This window comes from Panthera tigris, chromosome A1 (genome assembly GCF_018350195.1).
Source record: "Panthera tigris isolate Pti1 chromosome A1, P.tigris_Pti1_mat1.1, whole genome shotgun sequence".
Taxonomy (NCBI): Eukaryota; Metazoa; Chordata; class Mammalia; order Carnivora; family Felidae; genus Panthera; species Panthera tigris.
Window position 1 is genome coordinate 179,284,630 of NC_056660.1, and position 17,109 is coordinate 179,301,738.

General features: G+C 48.3%; 1 protein-coding gene across 2 annotated transcripts in view; it reads left to right on the plus strand.

Annotated features, from left to right (window-relative positions):
• SLIT3 (slit guidance ligand 3) overlaps positions 1-17,109 on the plus strand; it is a 595,815-nt gene that overhangs the window by 487,427 nt on the left and 91,279 nt on the right. For both annotated transcript variants that reach the window (XM_042992684.1, XM_042992687.1), the window contains exons 11-12: positions 1,957-2,028; positions 5,661-5,732. In XM_042992684.1, the coding sequence (XP_042848618.1) occupies positions 1,957-2,028; positions 5,661-5,732 (144 nt within the window). The remainder of the gene's footprint in view (positions 1-1,956; positions 2,029-5,660; positions 5,733-17,109) is intronic.

Below are 17,109 nucleotides of genomic sequence, written 5' to 3' on the forward strand. Positions count from 1 at the left end.
GGGAGGGGTCAAGCATGGAGACTGGTAGGCGGCAGAAGCCTTTCCCAGCCTGCCTTCTGTCCAGTGCCACTACCTTTTGCATCCATCTTTGTGAAGTGAGGGGAGACTTGAGATGCCAGCCCTCTACCTGAATAGCCATGTCAAGTCCCCTCTGGCTCTGGGTCCTTGCCCTCAGAGGGTTGCTGTTTCCTTCCTGCAGTATTAAGAACTAAGATGAAGTGACCCTCCAGGAGCAGTTCCCAGCTAAACTATCACTTGTCCAGTTCTACTCCCCATCATCTCCAAAACCACAAGACATCCCTCCTGTGCTGCAGAGAGGAGTGCATCCAAAAGGCTAGCTGTGGACTGAATACCACTTTGCCCTGACAAGGCTAAAGCAGAGGGCTTTCCCTCCACCCCACGTCTCAGAACTTCCTCTTGCATATTGGGGGGTCTTAGTAGCTTGAAGAGACGTCCCGTGATCAGGAAAACAAAATAAAAAACCCAGGCTTGCTCACTAGTCTGATCTGAGCACAGACCCCGCACGCCTGCCTGGAATGCCTTGCTAGGCAGGCAGGCCAAGGGCGAGCAAGATTAGGATAATCCAGGGCATTTGCTTGTTAAGACCCTTCTACAAAAGTGGAGCGCTGAAGAAAAGCCTGGTGTAAACTGACGAGTTTGTGAGCACAATCTGTGGATTTGTAAGAGGCGATCTTGCCAGCTAAAGGGATAAGCTCGACAGCTGTGCCTAAGAAGCCTTAACCTGTGAAATATCTTTCAACTTACCGGCTTCAGAAGCAGGGAGGGAAGAGAGCAGAGGCCTAGGAAAAGTGGTTGCGCAACGCTTTAGAAGGAGGGGAGAAACAGACAGGGGGAGGATGCTTAAGAGGCTGGGGGCTGGGGTGTCTGGCCTCGCTAGAGGCAGTTGCTTAAGGATCTGCTTAGATGTGCTTTCTTCTCCGTATCCCCTTATCTCCTCCTCATTGACCCTCCAAGACCTCAGCTCTCTCTCTTCTGAACAAAAGCAAAGATCCATTCATTTATTTTGTTAAAGGAAAAGAACTGGAGAGGTACGTTGTCTCTGGAAATTGGAGCATCTCACCTTCCAGTGACAGGAGCCCAGAGGCCGCCTCTGAGCTAATGGCTCAGAACGTCTCCCCCCTCAGAACTGAGGGCCGGGTGCTCACAAGTCACTGGGATGCAGGAAAGGGGACAGCCTCTGGGCTTTGGGGAGGAGCCGGGTCAGGGAGATTCCTCTGCGCCAGCCCTGCCAGCCAGAGGAGCTGCCTTCTATTACACAGCGTCCCTCTCATCCACATTACCCCAAAGCCCTAGGCATCACTCGCCAGGCTTGTGCCTTTCTGAGGAGCACTCCAGTGACAAATCCACATCTCAGAGGCATCCCGTGAGAATCGCGTGATGTGCTTACGTCACACGACCTGAAGGATGCCCTGAACCAGACAGAGACTTAAGTCCCTGCTCAAAACCTCTTTTCAGGTCAGGAAGGAAAGGTCACTGGGGAGGTGAAATGACTCAGGACTATTTGGGGGAAAAAATAAGCATTGGCTGAGGCATGAGACAAGAAGATGATGCTTGCAAGAACCCTGGCCTGTGTTTGGGTGAGGCAGGCTTCTGCTTCATTTATGCTATAATTGCTTGGTAATGCGACAAGGCCCTAATGTGACTGAGTGCAGTCTTCCCTACAAAGTGAGGGCTCACATGTGCAAAGCCATATGTCAAAGTCAGGGTGCCGTGGGTGGGCGTTCTTTGAAAGCCAAGAAGAGTGAAAACATGTGGTATATTTTATGAAGAGACAGTTGAACTGAATGGTCTTTAAGCCCCTTCTCTTGTACGATGAATACATAAATTGATTAATTCTCACCATTTTCAATATCTGAAATGCTTGACTCACACTTAAGAATGGTCGTATCACACCTTTGAGCTATGTTCTCAGACTCTCCCATTAATGTTTTTTAGAGACATCAGCAAGAATCAGATATCGGACATTGCTCCAGATGCCTTCCAGGGTCTGAAATCACTCACGTCACTGTAAGTGGGGAGCAGAGTCATGGGGGAGTGGCGGGTGGGGCGGGGGGGAATGTGTCCATATTTTTCAGGAGGTGTTTATCAAGGCTTTATGTTCCCTTACACACTGTGGCAACCTGGTAAAAGAAACAAATATTTCTTCAGGGGAAATTGATCTTAGGGAATATTTCTACAACCCAAATGCATTATTTTTATTGATTAAGTGCCCAGCAGCCTTCCTAGCTATTGGCTTCTAATTCAAATGCATCTTCAGCTCTACCCGCACGTCCCCCTCCTGCCCTGCGTGCCTCAGCAGTGCTCTCTAGGGAGATGGAAGGACAGAATGGTAATGTATGTTTATTACCAACGTGCCCATTTCTCCCAACTATGTGACCTTGTCAAGGGAGGAGCTAATTTTCTTCCCCTGATTTTCAGGCTTTTTCTCCAAACCAACCTCATGGCCTTTGTTCTGAGAAAGCACACTTGCCATCCTGTAAAGGCTTCTTTTCTTGGGTTTTGCAACCCTAGGGCAGCCTACTGGATGGAACCACAGCCTCATCCACCAGAGACTCAGAGACCCACAGGGGCAAAAAGGCATGGGGCTTTGTCCTGTGGCTCATCATGTGGCATGGGTAATGTGACTTGAGCCTACTGTGTATTTTCCTCACAGACAAAACGAGGATAGTGATACCTTTTCTGCCTACCACATATTCAATGGTGACCACAATTACAATAATTGGCAGCACTTATTAAGCACTTACTGTGTGCCAGATACTGTTCTAGGAGTCTTGCAATTTTAATCCTCATAACAACCTAATACATAGACTCTATCCACTTCCTTCTTTTACAGTAGAAGGAATCGGGTGATCTAAGCCCCACACAGACAGGGACTTTTATCTGTTTGGATCCTGGCTGAATCTCTGGCACCTCAAACAGTACCTGGCACATGATAATTGCACAAAGCTAAAGCGTGTTGAATGAATGCAATTATCTGAAATCCACAACTGGGAGATGCAGGATTGGATCCCAAGCAGTATGACTCCAGGACCCATGCTCTCAATCCCCAATGCTATGCTGCCTCTCGAGATAATGTGAAAGAAAAAGTATACAGTAAGATACAAGAAAAGCATCCTCAGTTGATATTATTTATATCATTTGGTGACCTGCCCACTGAGTAAGAGTGAGGACGCTCAGAAGCAAGCTGTCAATGCTTCCTTCTCTCTGTAACCTGTTTGCTTAATTTATGAGTGGGCAGGTAACAAGATCCACATTTGTCCCCACCTGGCCCCATCCCACTGGGAAGGGGCTGAGGACAGGGAAGTGTCTTGATTCAGCTGTTGCCGGCTGCTTGCAGAGTAAATTAGTTTCATTTATCGAACAGAACATCTGGCTGGGATATCAAAGACAGGATTGTATATGAGATTAGTGTCTGCATATTATGCCGAAGATCACAGAGGAGCAGGGAGAGTGGCTGTGTGCTGCCAGGATCCTGTCCCTGCCCCCACCCTCCTATTCCCCTTATCTAGTTTCCCTCTGCTGGGACTTGGGAACAATCCGAGGACAGTGAGATGCTTCTGGTCCTACAGGAAACAAAAATCAGAATCTGTTTGTCATACGTGAAATGGCATCCCACTAGCCAGTTCCAAAGTACACACTGGGGCATTAAGTGAAGTGCCCCCTGACCTCTAACATATGCATTCATCCTTCCAAGTATGCCTGCTAGGTACTGCATCGTCTTACAGGCATGGAGAATGTGGCAGTGAACTGGACGGACAAGACCCTCGGTCTCATGGAGCTTGGAACACAAACATACCCAACCCAAACTCACCAGGGGCCAAGCTAAAGGGCAGGAAAGCCTTGCCCGTACTCATTCATTTATTCTTTCAACAAATACTGTGCTGAACCCTGTTCAGCTCTCAGCTCTAGGGACCCTGCCATGAGCAAGCCACATAATATCGCCACATGCATGGAGCCTATGTTCAAGTGAGCTGAGAGGTAGGGGCACAGAAAATGTTTAAAATAAAGAAATACATGAGTAGTAGAACATGACATAATGAAAAGTAATGAGGAAATAAAAATAAAGTGACAGGTGGTGAAAAACATTAAAATATTCTGGAGAAACTTCCCAAGGATGAGATGTTTGTGCTCAGATATGAAAGGTGTGAAGAAGGCAGTCAAGGAAAGATTTTGGGGGAAAGCCAGGTGGGTCTACACCCAGATTGCTCCACAGTAGACCCACAGCCCTCTTCAGTCTGCCGGAGGGTGGTTTGGACCCACGAGGTTAGAGCTGTCCCATAGGGAGGTCTGATGGGTCATGTGAGGATCCCCTGACCCAGTCCCTGGCCCCTCCGCCCCACCAGCTACTGCTGCACCACAATTTCTGACATCAGCCAAGACAAGCAGACAGGGACACTACTACATTTGGCACAGTGAGCAGGGGGACATTCATATGAATTACAAATTGAGCCTGAGCCATCATGCTGACTTTTATTTACTCATTAATTTGTTGAAACATTAATGAAACCCACCCGCAGGCTGAGTGAGACACTCACGCTTTTTCCTGGTGGTGTCTGGACAATAGGGGGTTTGGTTTAGCATTCCCATTTCCTATTTCCCCACCCTAATATTTTGTCTCCTCAAAGACATATAACAGCCTGAATTTGCGGTCTGAGTGGGAATTGAATATTGCATTCATTCAGGATACTTTAGGGCCCAAGAAGGAATTGAAGGGGGGAAAAAAAAAAACCAACCCTCCCAAATCAGTTCTCTCCATCTCAGAGGAGGCTGGGCCCAGGAGAAGCAGTCTGTGCTGTGGATGAGAGCAGAGGGCAGCCAGCAGTGTCTTTAGCACCTACATGGATGGCCAACAGGACCCCCTGGGCGCTGGGCTGGAGAAGCAGACAGTAGAATTCTTCCCCAAGCGCTCCCAAGTCACCAAAGCCCAGCCCACCAATAGGAGGCGCAGTATGAGGGACCTGTACACCTACTAGAGAGGAGAGTAAAATAATTCAGAGTTTCTTGGTTCCTAGAGCTCAAAGACTAGGAAAAGGGGCTGGAGTGTGGGGGCCGTTGCTCTGAGGTAACAATTCCTTGCTCTCCAGTTTTTCCTGTGAGCCAGTCTTTGACTCTGTGGTCCCTGTGCCATCTGGATAGGACCCCCAAAACTCAAAGCCCTGCCTAGAGGGATGATTAAAGAACTCAGCTCAGGAATTCCTAGGATACAACGGGATATTAAAAGGAAACGTTCTGTAGGCTGGGCTCAGCCTGATCAATATCCATTGAAGACAAGAAGACACAGGGCCGGCCAGCTTCCTACACATCTTATTTATTGCCGAGGTGTGAGTCATATTAGCAGCTCAGGGAGACACTACAAGGGGACTGCTGTGCCCTATTGTGGATTATTTATTAAGCTGGGCTGCCCAGTAATGAAACAGGATGGAGCTGATTTCTCCTTGCCTCCCAGACAGCCTGTCTCTGCAGCCCCTGTGGCACTTGCCTGCTGTCTCACTGGTAAGGAGGAAGGGTAAGGCGGGCCAGGGAAGGAGATGCTCTGAGAAGCCCCACCCACCTACGGGAGTTGGCAGAGGTGATGGCCTCTCACTTGAGTGGGCTTCAGTGGCCTCACATCACAGAGACTGCTGTCTTCTCTTTTCTAGGGTGCTGTATGGAAACAAGATCACCGAGATTGCCAAGGGACTGTTTGATGGGCTGGTATCCCTACAGCTGCTGTGAGTAGGCATATTGTCACTATGTATGTCTCTAGGAATGTCTACAGGCTCTTCACCTGCAGACTTTGAGCCATGCTCAGTTCAGTTCTTTTGACTTTACACACACCAAAAGCGGTGGCGGGGGGGGGGGGGGATTCTGAGCTGTCCACCCCACACTTCCACCACCTCTTTTTGATGGAAGGACAGCCAGGGAGTTGGCAGAGGGAGACCAAGGTCAATGTGAACAAACCTACGTGATACATTACAGCTCAGGAACCTGGACGAGGCATGAGTCACTAACCATAGGTCTGGAGGCTAGAAATTAAGGCTGAATGGAATCCTACAAGGGGAAGCATCTTGCAGGAGCATGCTAGGAATTTAGGGAACTAAAACATTCACACCTTATTCCGATAAAGCTGAAACAGCTGCTGATAGACATGTGACCTTGAAAAAGGGTTGGGGGTGGGATGGTGAAATAATTATAGAAGAACATAATCAGTCACCAATATGATTCTATCTGGGTAAGATATAGCTGAGGGGGTAAGAGTTTATTTAACTATTTATTAAAATTTTTGTTAATGTTTATTCAATTTTTGAAAGACAGGTAGAGACAGAGCACAAGCAGGGGTGGGGCAGAGAGAGAGGGGGACACAGAATCCGAAGCAGGCTCCAGGCCCTAAGCTGTCAGCACAGAGCCTAACGCAGGGCTCAAACTCACGAACCGTGAGATCATGACCTGAGCCGAAGTTGGATGCTCAACGGACTGAGCCACCCAGGCACCCCAGAGTTTATTTAATTTAAAGGAAGACTTGTTGCCTCAAATTTTAAGCTCTAGGATTATTTATTTGCATTTATTTCATTCTGGTCATTTGAGCTTTAAATGTTTGAAGAAGATAATTGAACTCTGATGTGGAAAGGCAAGGAAAGGAATTTAGCTTGTCATATATTTTAAGATTCTATGATGGGAGAGAGTTATCTGTAGTTTGTGATTAGGTAGCCGTGGGATCTACGCACATGTGCCGTGGGCATTGGAGTACATGTGCGCACATACACATCCTGCTCGGTGACCATCACAATTCCTAGGAGTATGAGGAATTGATCTTGAGTATCCTGGGAACACTGGAGAATGCCAGGTCTCAGAGAGGTAAACGCCTTACCCTCAATCACACAGCAAAATAGGTGTGGAAACTGGAGAAGAGTTTACATGGCCCTGTGCCTCAGAAGGCTCTCAGCCTTCGAATAGAGGTGTATATCTGAGTAAAGATGAGTGAGTGAGCGTGTGTGTCTTTGTAAAACTATCTCCCAAATCACAGGCAGTGAGGAAGGGGCCCAGGGCCTCCGGACTTCCTGTGTGCAGTTAAACAAAGCTGCAGCAGGAATTTGCAGACCAGGTAGGCAAGCTGGGTCTCCGGGTGGGTGGGAGGCCAGGCACAAAAATAGAGAGAGGAAGGCCCGGTGACTCCCAGAGACTCTTCAAGAAAGAGGAAATGAGATTTGTCCTCAGCCTTTACCTTCTCACATCTTTACTCCCTCCCCTTCCCATGTCCTGTAAGACTCAGGCCTGGACGGTTCTCCTAAGACAATGCAGTCATGTAAATCATGCCCAGCTAGTTTCCAGGCAGCATGTCCTTCTACAAGCAGCAGTCAGGTTTGTTTCAATGAAGCTGAGAGCAAGAGAAAAAAGATTCTTTTGTGTCTTTTCTTCTCTGTATCTCCTCTCACCTCCATCTCCACGTCTGTCTCACTCTGTGAATCTCTGTGTGGGCATCTTTGAGTTCAGAGGTCCCAGCCCTTGGGTGAGCCTTTAAAGCTATTTGTTACAGTGACCCACCAGGGCTCTGCAGGGAGCTGGGTGTTTCACAGATGGTATTCTTTGCTTGTAGCAAAGAAACTGTAAATCGTAACCACCTCCATAAGGCTAGTTAACTGTAGCTATTAATCCCTTGAAAGAAGAGTAACAGTAGCATTGGCGTTGAGGTAGATTTGGGGGTGGTGTGTTGCACTGGGCTGGGGTGAGTATCCTTTTACAATCTGCGTGTCTAGTGTAGACAGAAAAATGTCATTGCATGCATTAAGGAGAAATCTAGCATGCATCAAAGTGCCTAGCAGAGCGCATGGCATGTTGCAAAGATTCAATAAATGCATGGGTTTGGGGGGAGTTTATTTCTGGGGGGGTTGCATATTTTTTAAAAAAGGAAATGTCTCCCAGCTTGGAGCAGACAGCAGTGACGATATTAATAGAACTCACAGGATTTGCATGGGCCAGGAACTCCAGTTTAATCTCACCAAAATTTTGAGCAGATGGAATGGAATAGCTGGGAGTAAACTAGGAGTAAAGACAAAGCATCCCTGCCTTGCGCGTGACCAGGAGTTGACACAACTCAGGCAAGCTTGCTCTCCAGAAAGAAGCAGCAACTGCAGCCGTCATTGGGCTTTGACCTGCCGCTGAGCTGTTGGAAAGCAGGTCCTGATTAGATCTAATTTAGCGTCCAGCCCGCTGTAGATTGGATTTCTCCTTGTTAGACTGGAGACACTCTGATAAGAAGGCTCTGATTAGAATACCCTGGTAGTCTGGGTAATTTCCTCTCCTTTGACTCCAAGGCTTTTTGTAAGAGGTTCGTGTTTATTTCTCTCTCCCTGTTTCTCAAATTATTGGTGCATCACAAAGCCAAGCTGTCTCTGCCACGTGAAGCGATCTCGGATATTTCCTCTCTGGCACAACTCACGGTGTTGTCGGTAGTAAAGGGGGTACATTGTAGTTGTTGTCCTGCCTGCTCTCCCTTGTCCCATTGTTCCACATTTTCCAGTCATCCTGCCAGATTTTCCCAGGCCCTGCATGTACTCAGTCCTCCTGGGTCCCGTTCTTGAGATGCTTATTGCAGCAGATTGTCAACACTGAGAATAGAATATCTCAGGCTTCAGAGTTTCTTGGAGGCCACCAAAAATGGGCTACATGGAAACACTTAAAAGTCCTGGGACTGACCCCCTAAACCCAATGCCCTGTCCTCTGGGTGTCAGCCTCCAAAGAGTCACCTCCTTTTGTTTAAGTTCCAGAATTTTAGAGGTCAAAAGAACGTCAGGGCTCCAAGCACAGTCTCCTACCCAGCTAGTGCAGAAACCCCTCCCACGCCCTCTGTGACAAATTTTTCTATCTGTTCTTGCTGATGGTGTCTGTGATAAGTCATCATTGTGTACTTAGAAAGTTAGGCAGTTCTTTCTTATACTAAAGCTCAGTAATGGCTTCTGGGGAAACTCAGAAAAGGCTATTCTCAAAATCTTCAAAGGTTTCAAAATAACTAGTATGTAATTAATCCTAAACAGGTTCCGTTCCTGCAGACATTCATGGTATAAACACACATTCATTGGTCATTAGTAACAGTCCTTATTTATCTTTGGGGGTGTGCGTGGTGGTCTGTATGCCCATCCCTCCTTAAAACAGAGTGCTGGGAAGCGAGTCCCACACCCATTTGGACAAGAAGTATGTTAGACACTCCCTCCTAATGTGCTGAGAACTGAAATATCCCATGTGAAGATGTCTCAGAATGTAAGGTTAGGACAAGATATGTCACATGCTCCCAGGTCCAGGGATGGGAGCAGCTGGATTACCAGAGAACTGACCCTTCTCCTGGCTGTGCCCATCCCTTTCCTCACCAGAAACTTTAGCTCAGAGGTCGACCTCTCCCAAAACAAGAAAAGCCATCAGTGCGTCTCTAGAGCCATCACTTTCCCCTCTGACGGGCAGCTGCAAGGTGTGCTGTCCCAGCTCCCCCAGGAAATAAAGAGCATTCATTTAGTGCTCGTTGATTGCATGGCAGATGCGTAGGAAAGTGGCCCGAGTAGGGCAGGCGGTCCTTTGAGGTAGAAGCTTTCACGTAAATGCTGGGCACGGTCAATGTTAAGCCTGCTCCAAGAGGTCTGAACCCAAACCAGAATGCCTTTGGGCTGGAATAAGTTAAGACAACCCAGGCACCTGTTGTTCGATTTTCTTGGAAGGCAGACAAGACCCTTTGAGAATCTTGGAGTCTGCCAAGCAACATGCCAATTACAGGGCAGTGAGCAAAACTCCACCCCTGTAGCTCACTTTTCCTCACCAGCTGTTTCGCGAGTATTACTACTGCTGCTAATTACTTAATATGCTCCAGAACCCGTGCCAAAGCAATGTTATGTGCTTGTATGCTTCTCTGGTCTACGCAACAGTGCTAAGAGGAAGGTATTGTGAAAAGTCCCATTTTACAGATGGGGAAACTGAGGCATAGAAAGGTTAAGTAACATGGCCATTGTCTTTCAGCGTGTAAGTGACGGAGCGTTGGCACCCAGGCAGGCTAATTCTAGAGTCCGTGCAAGAGACTTCTGCTTCAGGCCCTGTCACAGGCAGATCTGCAGAACTAGTTCTGTGATCCACAGAGCAAGAGTTCCTCACAGGCTCGTGCCAAGGAGGAGGTACTGCTGAACCGACTGTTTCCGGTTCCTTTCGTTATGCCTCAGTATCCGTCACAGGCTGCTGTCTCCCTGGGACTTCCTCTGGCCCCTTGTCATCCCACTAACCCCTGTGAGAGGGCATGAAGGAGCTGCCCGTCTGTAAAGACTGGGTTGAGGGCAGATGGTGAGAACTCCCCAGCAGTGGAAGCAGACTTACTTTGTGATGCACTTTTGAGGGAGGGCTTCTTCTCTTCCTTGTGTGCCCGGGGCTTCCCAAGGGAGGCCTTCAGGGAGATGTAAAATCTGGAGTCATCCCATGCGTGGCCATTGAGTGAATGATTCACCCCTCTTAAAGGACCAGTTGGTAACCAGAAGGCAAATGACCACCCTGGTAGCTGTTGAGGGAGGGAAGGAGCAAGCCAGGTCACACTAGGGGAGGCCTTTGATCCCCCAATAGCAGGTGATAGCTGCCGTGTCCAGTCTCTCAGAATCTCCACTTCCCTCTGCTTGTACCCTGTTCCTACAGTTCTCCTCTGTCCATGGACTCCAGGGAGGTCCTGTTTTTCAGACAGGCCATCCAATGGCATTGCTACATTTGCAGTTTCCCGTGCATTAGGAATCACCATGACAACCCACAGCCTGTGACCAGCAGTGCAGCCATTATTGGGAGGGAATAGAAGAGTCTTCTTTGTCCCTAGTTGGGCCTGGGATGGTTCCTCCTGTTTCCTCTCCTGAGTGTTGAGCCTGATGTGGCCCAGAGCAAGACTGGGCAGCGTTAGGGTTTCTTGACCTCGTGGCACCAGGTATCACCAGGCTTCTCCCCATGTCTGGCCTCAGTAGGTTCCTGAATGTCAAAGTAAATCCCCCATACCATATGGTAATGATGAGAGCATAGTATCTGTGCTAAGGCAAGAGAGTAGGTCTTATTAAAATTAATGTGTAAAAAAAAGTCAGGAGCACCTGGGTGGCTCAGTCAGTTAAGCATCTGACTTTGGTTCAGGTCATGATCTCACGGCTTGTGGGTTCGAGCCCCACGTTGGGCTCTGTGCTGACAGCTCAGAGCCTGGAGCCTGCTTGGGATTCTGTGTCTCCCTCTCTCTCTGCTCCTCCACCTCTCTCTCTCTTTCTCTCTCTCTCAAAAATAAATACATTAAAAAATCTTTTTTAAAAGTTCAGGATGACAGAGGGTTAATTCTGGAGAAATTTAAAAAAAAGAAAAAAGAGGAAGACATTAATGAGAGAGGTTTGACTCTGTGTCCTGCAGCTTAATCAGGGGTCCAAGATGCCTCCCCAGATTGGTATCCTCACGAATAGTTTATGCCAATGCATAATGGTGGTAAATACTCACAGGGAGAGACCTTTTTCTGAGGAGGAGCAATAGAAAAAATGCCAGGCAGTTATTGGTACCGTCTTTCTCCTCCTCCGTATCTACATCTGAGTATTTATAAAACAAACTGACTCCCCAGCCTTGTGTTAGGAAAAGGAGGCTCCCCCAAGCACCTGCCCCCTTGACAGGAGCCTGGGCCAGCTTTCCATCTCATGGTCTTTCCTGCAAGGACTTGACTAATTTCCAGGAAGGGGGTCACTACGCTCTCTCTTGGCACCAGTTTTCTGAGCAAACCTTGTACTCTGGAGTTTAGAATATGCTTTTGGCATTTCCAGACAAATACCACTCAAGTAGGAGGGGCAATGTAACTGCTGTCTTCCACAGACCCACGGGCAGGTGTGGAGAGTATAAATACCACCCAGAATGTTAGCGCTGGGCCACTGAATCAACACGTGAATTGCTAGAGTTGCCAAGGTGATTTTAATGCAATTTATCATTAAAGCTGACTCCCAATGTTTGTGTTTTCCGAACCGTGCAGCGAAGGCCTGTGAGCTCTGTGGGAATCTTCACTGAGGAGGAGATGTGGGCAAGGACAGTAGCTAAAAATGGGGTCTCAGTGGCCTTCTGCCCTGTTGGCCTCTTTAGAGAAAGTGGGTGTGGTAGGGCCTTTTCACTGACGAGGGTGGACCTCATCTCCCTCCTGTGGTTCTTCTCTCTCTATCTCCTGGACCTTGAAGGAAGGAAGCTGCCAGCTGCTCCTGTGTTGAGAGAATCTGGGACCTTTCTGGCCAGGGCAGGCCGGGTCCCCGAGCAGGAGGACTTGAGTCACAAGAGCCCTCCTTAGCCCAGACCCAGGGTATTTCACTGGCCCCTCTACAAGCTCCAGCTCTGTGGTTCTCTGTGGCTTATTTCCTGCCTGGCCTTTTCTGAAGGCAATGGTTCTGGAAAGGATTATCTCTTAGCAGCATCGTTATGTTGGTTAGTCAGTGGACTGAGTGCTAATACCTCTTGACATGGAACATATGTGGAAGCTGCACGTGCTCATGGAAGAGGGGTTGGGAGAAGGCCTCGTAGGGCTGACACTTGGAAGTAAATATAGAAGGTGATGTCTGTGCACTGCTGCTGGATGTGCCATTCTCCTTAATCCCCTCTGAAGGGAGCGTGGTTTTTTGTTTTGTTATGTTGTAGAATCGTCACTAGCTTAATGGGAGTAGCCACAGAAAACATACTGCCATCTCCTCCCATCAGCATTGGGTGATTCCCAAGGTCCATTAATGGGCATCAGGGTGGTATAATGGGTGGGAGCAAAGCCTTTGTGCTAAGATAACATGGGTCCACTTCTCAAACTGCCACTTACTACTGTGCAACTTTGGTCACCGGTACTTAAGTTTTCTGCGTCCCAACAGTTTTCTGTGTCATCTGTCCGATGGAGATAACACTTACTCTCTAGTGGGGACATTCAGTGGGTTAGTGTTTGTAAGGTGGTTGGTGGGTGTTTGATCATACAACATGCTTGTTACATGTTACGTCGTGTGGTCCTGCTGTTCATCTGGCCTGTCCATCTCAGCCCTTCTCTCTCCTTTTGCTTATAAAACCTTCAAAAGAGGTTCTTTGGGAGGTGGGTCTGGGAGTAGGTGGCCCCAAAAGATGGCTGGATTTGCTTCTGGGGGAAATATTTATGAGCACAAGATGCCCTCAACCCCCAACTCACTGGATCCAACAAGAGATCAAGCTGAAGGTCTAGTTGGGATGTCAAAGTTTTGGCTTTGAATACCAGGCAGCCTTTCAAATGAGGCAACCTGGAGCATCTCATCTTGCATGAGGGTTGCTGCTGTCTCTGCTTCATCACTGTCCCCTGATCTGCCCAGGGTAGAGTGAGAATTCAGAGGAGCCACGCATACTGCTCCCAAGTCAGCATGTGGTTAATGATCGCTGAAGGTTGAAATGCTGCTTCGTGTGTGTGTGTGAGCCCCTCAGTGAAGAACCTTCCACTATGTGCCAATGGCAGTTTGGTGAGCATCCCAAAAAGCATCCCATCTCCAACAACTTGGTGCCAAGTCCTTCCTAAGAGTTGGCAGGATTCCTGATCGCTCCAGACAACCAAACGGCGAGCAGTCTTCCTGACCCAACCAGACCTCTTCCCACCTGGTGCATTCCATGCCCAGGTGCTTCCAAAACTAGCAAAAATAACCACTCCCAGAAACCAGGAACATGCTTCACTGGGCATGGAAGAAAGAGTATGGATTCTCTGTGGTGGATAAAAGCTGAGGTCTGGAGTCAGGCTGGTATGTTTCACTTACTGCTTGGTCAAATCTGCCACCACTCGGACCCTCAGTTTCCACACCAGCAAAATGAGGACAATCTTAGTGCTGCTGTGAGGCTGAAATAAAATACTGCATGGAAAGTGCTTTGGAAAACGCTTGGCACGGGGCTGCACAGAGCCATGGTCCCTAGAGATGTCACTGTGTTATTAGTATCATTTCAGCAGCTGCACTGCTGTTGTTCCTCAAAGGGAGATGAAATAGGACAGACCCAGCAGCCTTGAGGGGAAAAAGAGGGAAAATCGATCTCTCCAGGGAAAGAGACAGAAGGCCTGTCTTCAGGAGTTCTTATGGAAATGCTGAACCCCATTACAAATAGTTGTTTACTCTCTGTTTGCTCCACAGCATGTTTTTTTCAATTCCCCTCCAACTCTTGTCCATGTACCAGGTAGCTCAGGGATCCTTTCGTGGAAGACAGATGGAGTTGAGTAGCTGCCAGCCTTCCTCCCAAAGGAGAGAGGACAGAAGGACGGGCTGTTAGATCTTGCCGGTGCTAGGGATCAGTGAGGCTGTCCTCAGCATCTAAATCGGGATAAGCAGCTTAATTTTATCTCTCCCTGCACCTACGTGTCTTGCCTTAGGGAGCCAAGCATCCTGGGAGGGAGGGAGTGACCAAGAGACTGTGCCCTTTTGTATTTCCGCTTGCTCCCTGCTTCATGCACTCTGCACCTCATGCTGTCTTTGCCTAGTAATTCCGCCAGCCTGGGATGTTTTGATGCCTTCCATCTTTGAGATAACACCCCATGCTAAGACATCTAGAAGTAGGGAACAAGGAAAAGCATTTGGATCAGAAAAAGAAGCCTCAGTAGTTCTGATGAGTGAGGAGGGTTGCCCCCAGGAGCATGCAGATTGGCTGCCCTTTCAAGGCAGGTCAGAGTCACCACTGCTTTCTCCCTGGGGGTTCCCTCTTTGTCCAGGGTCTAGCGTTCCCCAGAACTGCAGCTGGGCTCTTTAATCTGCACTAGGGTCTCAGGTATGAGTGCCCACTCAGGCAAGACAGGCGAAGAAGCTGGTGAAAGTCATCGCTAGGGAAGAGTGAGGACTGTGGCAAACAGGGAGCATGGGTCCTATCGAAAGGGGACAGCCACCCCATAGCTGCCTCCAGTGGACTCCATGTTGCTAGAATTTCTGAAATTTTTTTTCAAGAGGAAATAGAAATCTGGCATGTGTGTGTGAGAGAGAGAGAGAGAGAGAGAGAGAGAGAGAGAGGGAGGGAGGCAGGGAGAGGGAGAGAAATTTCCCAATTTTAAAACACTGGGAGGGTGAATGAACAGAGCATGTGGGATGTCACAATATATTGCAGGGAAGATTCTTTCTTCAGGGCATCAGATTGGTACCTCTGACTTGGTCTCTTTACTGAATTGTTCAGTATTTCCTAGCAAAGGGATCCCCTCTTAAGGCCCTGAATATCAAGGTTTGGAATAAATCATTTACCATGCACTTTATTTTCCTTTGTAAACAAGCACACCAAACACCCGTGTGTGAAGGGTCCATTCCTGCCCCATGGGTGCTTAGCCCTGCTGGGTCCCTCCGGCTTTTCTCCCTGTTTCTTTGCTCCTTGGTGTCCTCCTTGGAATGTCCCCAGAATGGATTGACCTTGACTAAAATGCAATCTATAAAGCACAGGACATTCTCGGGGGGGAATGCCACCGGGGGATAAACAGATGGGTGGGGTATATAAGGTGTTCATAAAGAAAAAAGTGCACCCTCCAGAGACATCAGTTCTCGTAACTACCTCCAGCATGTTCCCTGGAAACACATGCAACCTTGACCAAGCCACCACATTCTCAGACTCAGTTCTGTCACCTAAACTTGGGAGGCTGGCTGTACCCATCTGCCTAGGTTACCGTGAGAACAATTGGATGTCAGGAAAGCACTTTGGAAAACAACAAGAGTATTCTAGCTTTTCTCTACTGCAAGGCAGGAGGACATCTGTGTGAACCCTTGGGAGCCTGCCCATTATTAGCCAGATTAAACACGCAGCTCTTGTACTTGTCACTGCCACAGCTGCCTGCCTGCACGCAGGCTGCAGGGGCCCCACTGGGAGGACGGGCCTCCAGCAAGGGAGAGGTGCTATAGAAGGCTGAGCTCCCAGGGGCAACCCCCCATCACCAACTCAAGTCGCCTAGACCCTGGCATCAGAGCCTGTGGAGGCCAGCCCGTATGAGTCTCCTGGGCCACTCTCCACGAGAGAAGCTCTGAGCCAGCCTTGAAAGAGAAATGTTAAAAATTTAACATTTTTATTGGTTCGTCTAGTTTTCCTCTCCCCTACGTTTATTGATGAGGGAATGAGAAATGATTTTATACTAGTTAAGAGGGTACAAACAGTTGGTCTAGGATCATAAAGGAAATTCTCAGGACTCAGATTCGCTTGACTTGCCAGCCCCATGCTGGAGAACTCTCCTATAACCCTCATGGCATCACCTACGCTGGACCAGAGTTTCACCCGAAAGGCAGCTTCTTTTGATGCTATTTTTTTTTTTTTTTTTGGTGGAGGGAGGGGTATGCAGATCTAAAACCAGGGAAGACAGGTGCCACCTGAGAGTGTGGTCCCCTGGAGTTGTGTACAGGGTTGGGTATATTTCGTAATAAATGCTTGTTGCTGAGCACCAAGAATAAAGGGAATGAAGTGATGTCATCTGTGACATCAGGGCTTACAGTCATCATAGGTGGGAGGCCAGTGGTAAACAAGGACAAACACCCTGTGATCACAAATGGAGAGAAGTACTATGAAGAAAATAAACTGGAGCTAGGAGAGACAGTCATGGGGGGCTGGGGGTCTTGCTGTAGGTGAGGGGATCAGGGCAGGCCTTTCTAAGGAGGTGACATTAAGCTGATATGTGGGGGAGGAGAAGGAACCACCTTATGAAAGGTGGTAAAGAACGTGTTCAAAGGACCTGGGCCAAAATGCTTATGGGGGCGTTTGAGGAACGAAATGTAGTGAGCAGGGATGCATGGAGGAGGGGCAAGGGGTAGAACTTGGGTCACAAGGGGCTCCATCCATGTTGCGTGTGTGGGAGCACGTGCATGTGTGTCAGAGAGAGAGAATGTGTATGTGCACACACCCATGCTTGCCGGTGGATGTATCTTTTCCCGGGAGGATTGGATGACCTATAACTTCCATCACATTTCCAATGGGATCAGTGATTTCACAGAACTCAAGAAGACTTCTGAATCAAAATTGCCCTTCGTCAGTCAACTAAAGCTTTGAAGCAGTTGTGCCAAATGAATTTTTTTTCCCCAATTCCTGGAAGCTCTGTGTTCTAAAGCAGAAAGTCAAGCATGTGTGCTGCCATTTCCAAGCTTGCTCTGAGGGCCTGGGTACCAGGGA